The sequence below is a fragment of the Sinocyclocheilus rhinocerous genome, unplaced genomic scaffold (genome assembly GCF_001515625.1).
Source record: "Sinocyclocheilus rhinocerous isolate Xijiao unplaced genomic scaffold, SAMN03320098_v1.1 scaffold863, whole genome shotgun sequence".
Classification (NCBI taxonomy): domain Eukaryota; kingdom Metazoa; phylum Chordata; class Actinopteri; order Cypriniformes; family Cyprinidae; genus Sinocyclocheilus; species Sinocyclocheilus rhinocerous.
The window spans coordinates 2,474-8,275 of NW_015642513.1; the positions used below are offsets into that span (position 1 = coordinate 2,474).

The following is a 5,802-nucleotide window of genomic DNA, read 5'->3' on the forward strand; positions in this document are numbered from 1 at the left end:
CAGTCTTAACGAGTCTTTACTATTATAAAGAATATCTCTTTAGGTTTGAGACTTTAGTCTTTGCAACTTTAGGGATCTTATCTATGAATGAACACAGCTTGTAACACTCCAAAGAGAAAGGAAAACTTGAAATTGCATAATATGACCCCTTTAAGTTGCTTTTATTTTCATGATTTTCAGACAAACACACTGTCTGTAAGTTGCTTTGCACTTACAAATAGAAATTAAATTGAAATAAATGTGAGTTTTAATTAAATGTATCCTGAGAGTTTGTCAATAAAACGAATAAATAAAGTCTTAATGAGACTTTATAAGGTGTTGAATATATGTCCACAATGACAAAATTTGAACCAGTTTTTAACCTTGTATGGAGGTCCCATGAACATCTATATCAGACGTGCAGAAGATGTCAAAAAAAGACTCCATAAAAACATTAATTCTCGCTCCTCAGGGGGAATCTTTGCCATGTCCAACAAAGATGTTGTCGAAAAGACATATTTTGGATGTACCTTTGCTCAGTGGGCAGGCCCTTTACTTGTGACAAAACAGAAGATTTCACTCATGAAGATCACTCATAAAGCTTTCTTTCAGGATTACAGCGAATGGCTGACATAAGGCATGCGCTAATGCCGCGTGTCCACCAAAGCTTTCTTTTTACCTGAGGCTAGTGTATTTTTTTCAGTTGTTTTCAATGGGAGCGCCACGTTTTTTTAAAACGGCAGGAGAGTGCCGAGCACTGAGCGCTAGGGTGTTTTTTAACGGTCGCCGAGAGTTCAAAAATCATTTAAAACAAGAGCCAGAGCAAATACTTTCCATTGTATCATCCTTTTTATATTCAGAAAAAAACCTGTGAAATCAGACACTATAAAACTTCTGTGGATATTCCGTATCATAGCAAGTATATCAATTAAAACAAAAAAACAAACAAAAAAACACTGAGCATGCCATCTCGGAATCAAACGAGCCTATAAATGCTTTTTTTATTAACGACGGGGACATTTTAAGTTTTGTAACTTGCAGGATGTATTGATGCAAAGACCTCTTATATATATAAAGATAAAGGCAAATTTTCCCCTATTATGCCTCTTTTTACAATGTAATTTAAGTCTCAGGTGTCCCCAGAATGTGTCTGTGAAGTTTCAGCTTAAAATACCTCACAGATCTTTTATAAATCCCTGTTGAATATGCCCATTTCTGAGCACAGATGAAAACGCTGTTTTGGTGCATGTGCCTTTAAATGCAAATGAGCTACTGCACCCCGCCCCCTCTCCACTGATCACACACAGCTCCTGCCTCAGTCGCTCTTAAACATACAAATATCAACATTCATGAAAAAGAAGTGAAATAGACATTGGGGAAAATGGCATTGCAGCAACCTTATTCACATCGGGGTTTCTGAATTTTAACGTTTTTCTTTTCTTTCATTTGTTTATTATTTTTTCCCCTTTTGTCTTGCTTATGGTGGTGTCTAAGTTAAATGTAAAACTCTTAACTCGTTTTGTTGGTAGCAGATTATGTTTGCTGTTTGTTATGTGATTTTGCTGACTGTTTATAATAAATTTGTTAATTTTGTAAAGTTTAATTTGTTTCTTTCTACCTTTCATATGTAATTGATGGTTTTAAATAAGTTATCCGGTGTTTACGTATTGACAGGATTAAAACCCTGTCTGGCACCCGAAAAAACCAAAAAAAACCAAAGAAAAAACAAATGTAATCTTTTTTTTTTATTATTCTTATTATTTGATAGGCCACCACCATTACATGTGGCAGCCATTGTAAGTCCACAAGACCGTAAGTGCATATGAAGTGTGCCATTTGAGACGGGGCCTCAAAAGTATGCTTCATGAACATTTGCACTGGCCTACTTTTTCACATCCTGCACTGATGTACAGTTAAAATGTGTCTTTTTATTCTTCTAAATTGATTGTTTATATCAGGGCTATTCAACTGGCGGCCCGCGGGCCAAATCCGGCCCACCAATCATCTTCATCCGGCCCGAGGGAAAAGTGTGCACAGGTCGCATATATGCCTTGAATTGTTGTCCACATGGTGGCAATACTGGCCCGGGCCATCCGAAAAAGAAAAAAGATGCAACAACAATCTACAGAGACGGCAACATCAATAGATGGCAGCGTTAACAAGTGCAAACTCTAGTTTAACCGAGTATGAAGACAGTGTGTTATCGGTCATAACTTCTGGCGAGAAATAGTGCAAACACTGGACGAAAATTATTGTCAAATGAAGTATAATGAAAGGCTGCGCATTTAGCTGTACACATGCGCTGAGACGCTTCAGACAGACTGCCAGTAGCACTTCAACTGACAAAAACACACACAATTGTCAAAATGCGCGGTTTTGGCGGGTTACCTCCTAAACGCAGTCTTAACGGAGTTATAAAGTCTTAAATGACCGTAAAGAGTTTGGAGAAAATCGGATGCGTGTCAGATCCGCGTCATGTGCATCAGGTTTTAAAGAGACAGTGCAGCTTTTAAAGTGAAACTTGCTTAAGTAAATCAAAGAACAAAAGAAAAAGAGAAATCACTCGACTGCTCCATTCGCTGATTAACATTTGTAGCTTGAATAAGATCTTGGCCTAGTTGAGCCAGGACCGCATCCTCAACATCTGGTTCATGTACGCAATGTAGTTGCGGAAATGGAACATCTTTGAGGCCACATTATTGACCAGCCTCAGAGTGGGGTCGGTGCTCTCCTGGTTGCCCTGGTACTCCTTGAGGAGGATGTCTGCGAAAAGAAAACACAAGAACAATGGGGTCAGAACAATGGCCACAGAGTGAGAAGGAGAAGCGACAGAACATGGTACTCACTCAAAGCCGGCACATGGTCGAGGAAGGGGTGCTCCTCCTGTTGCTGAGATGGCGCCGTTGCAGGGGGCTGGTCTCAGGGGCCCTGGCCAGCCGGTTCCCCCGAAGGCCCAGCACGGGGCTTGCCTTACTCCTTCTCCGCTGCCTTCTCAGGAGATAGAAGAGCGACAACACTCTTCCATTGACCTGGGCAGAGGGGGTGAGCCGCAATCTCCTCCTCAACAGGCAGTAGCGGCGGGTCATGTCTCTGAGGGCCTGGCTCAGTGTGCCCACCTGCCTGTTGAGGTCTGCCACCTCATTCCTGAGGTTTCGGCAGCGGGGGTTGTCACAGGCCCGCTCCTCCTCCTCCAGAGTTAAGGTGTGGTTGTGAGAGTCCTCCTGGTCGAGGGTCGAGGCCATGGGCACGGCCGGGTTGCTCGCCCTCAGCTCGGAAAGGTCATGCAGGATCTTCCTCATCTTCAGAGCCTGTATGGTCTCTTGCCGGGCTGCCGCCGTTAGCTCGGTGTGACCAATCAAGTGGCGGTCTATACGGGAGGTGAACTTGCCACAGGTGGGCACAGGGCAGGTACCCTTGCGGACGTCCACCCTCCCGGAGGAGATGGCAAGGAGCAGCTTCCTTTCCTGAAGGTTCACCACCCTGTGGGTCACCCTCAGGTGCTGGCTCAGCCTGGAATATACACGTTCGCAGAGTGGGCAGTCTTCGAAACCCATGATGTGAAAGGAGCGAGAATCAAACACAAATGACAGAGACTGTGTCAGTAGGTCATCTATATCCTTTGCAGGTTCAAACAGGCTAAAAATTGGATCATTCAATGAATTTTAAATTGCAGAAAAATAATGCATTTCTCTCTAATAAAGCATTTTGTTACCTCCCATAAGGATTAAGGATTGAGGATTGTTTATGGAACCACTATTCAAGTGAATAAACTCTACTAGGGAGGTATGTAGCTGTGATAGAAATTCTAAATCGTGGAGTAAAGATGTATTAAACATCCAACGTTTACGCCCAGAGGGAGCAGAAAATGGAAGAAAACACAAAGTTACTGGGGAGTGGTCTGAAAGAATGAGAGGTTATATATCAGTGTTATCAATAAATGGGATATAAGCAGGTGATATGAGCAGATAATCAATGCGAGAAAAGGATTTATGGCAAGCTGAGAAGAACGTAGTCCTTGGCCCTGTCATTTCTCAATCGCCATATCACACACATTGTCCTCTATTATAAAGTCATTCAACAACTTTGAGGAGGCCAAATCAGATTGAGACATTTGTGACCTATCAAGTAAGGGGTCATGCACAGCATTGAAGTCTCCGCATATCACAAGGTGATAGTCAATAAAGATTAGTATCATATGAACGAGCTGTTGATAGAACGCACTCGCTAGGGGCATATTATGAGACAAAAGTGCATTTAATATTGGACCATGTACGAAGTAGGTATGTAATACGACCATTTGCATCACCCTTAGAACAATGTATGGAAAAGGGAAGGCGCTGAGCTGCCAATATCAAATCCCCCTTAGTTTTCTTAGCAGATGAAGAAACTAATTTATAGTGCCTATTCTGAAAAGGGTGCCTTTAAATGAGATTCCTGTATTAGTTCAACAGAAGCCTGTCCAACCATTTAGTTCTTTTAACGGCACTATTTAAACCACTGACATTCCAAGATATTATGTTAAGTGCCATAAATCAGATTTAATAAGGATATAATAATGTACATCCTCTTGAGTGTAAAACAGTGGACTTGCATGGATAAATCATGGCATCTGGAACTTTAAGAGGACAAGAACAAGAACTGAATGAGAAGGTAGTAAGCAGATAGTTAGAATTACCGTATTGGCCCGAATATAAGACGACCCCCCTTTTTCCAGATGTACCTTTTGGAAAAAGGCCTTTTAAAACCAAATCTTGTTTTTTTCTCAGTAAAACACATTTTGTCTTCAATTATTTTCATATTGCATATTTTTCCTACGTCTTATATTCGGGTCAATACGGTAACTCTCCTTCGTGCCAATACAACAGCCTCGTCTGGATACGTTGCCAGCATGACAGTCAATCACTTGAGTCCAAAGGCCAACTCGGCACCACAGTTCACTAGAGTATTGCTTGCCATAGTCGCGATGTTAGAAGTGTATTTACATTTCCTAGAAATGATGGGCTGGCGTGTCATCACATAGCAGAGGTGTGACGAGAGCCTGTGTAAGATTCCACTTCAGCTGGCGTTTTGAGAAGTGAAGTTGATCCAAGGAGCGTGGCGGGACAGATCATGAAATATGAGATCTCAAGTTGTGCGAGTTTCTTCCTAGACTGATTCATCTCGCATCTTTTCGTGGTGGTTTATTTACTGTAATCAGGGAAGAAAAGAAGCGAGCTGCCCTTGTGGAGTATTTGACCAGGCTCGGGCTCCTTTGAGGATGGCATTTCTGTTCTGAAACCGCAGGAGTTTGAAGATCAGTGTTCGCGGACCCTTTCTGTGGCCGTCACCGGTATATATTCGATGTGCCCTATCTATCTCGATCGATCTGCTTTTAAGGGAGGGAATCCACAGGGATAGTCGAGTTTGCATGAAAACTACAGGGTCGCTGCCCTCTTCCCCTTTTTTTAAGACAAACGGGACAATTAATGCACTGACGACTCTTGTCTTCCAGTCTCGCCATCTTGTCTTGCAGCTTATCTTTGGCCTGCTTATCTTTGGCCGAATCTTGCCTGACTTTCCGCAATGTCGTCTGGATGTTATCAAAGTTGTTGCTAATCACTCTCGGCTCTCTTCCAGGGAACCAATTCTGTTAACACTTTATAATAACTTTCATTAATAAATCATTAACGAACATTATGTAATGCTTAACAGATCATTAGTTTATATATATTCACATATCTAGAAACGTGAAATAATGTGCTTGTTAATGTTAATTTCATGTAAATTAAAATGCTTACAAATGTCATTAAACTTCTAATTCATATGATCATGCTCATCATGAAA

General features: G+C 41.7%; 1 protein-coding gene across 4 annotated transcripts in view; it reads right to left on the reverse strand.

Annotated features, from left to right (window-relative positions):
• Positions 1-246: 246 nt before the first annotated feature.
• Positions 247-5,802, reverse strand: part of LOC107755926 (uncharacterized) — a 23,990-nt gene continuing 18,434 nt past the window's right edge. For all 4 annotated transcript variants that reach the window (XM_016572891.1, XM_016572893.1, XM_016572894.1 and 1 more), the window contains 2 exons: positions 2,826-3,520; positions 247-2,742 (listed from right to left, as the gene is read on the reverse strand). In XM_016572891.1, coding sequence (XP_016428377.1) covers positions 2,826-3,520 — 695 coding nt within the window. In that variant the 3' untranslated portion in view covers positions 247-2,742. The remainder of the gene's footprint in view (positions 2,743-2,825; positions 3,521-5,802) is intronic.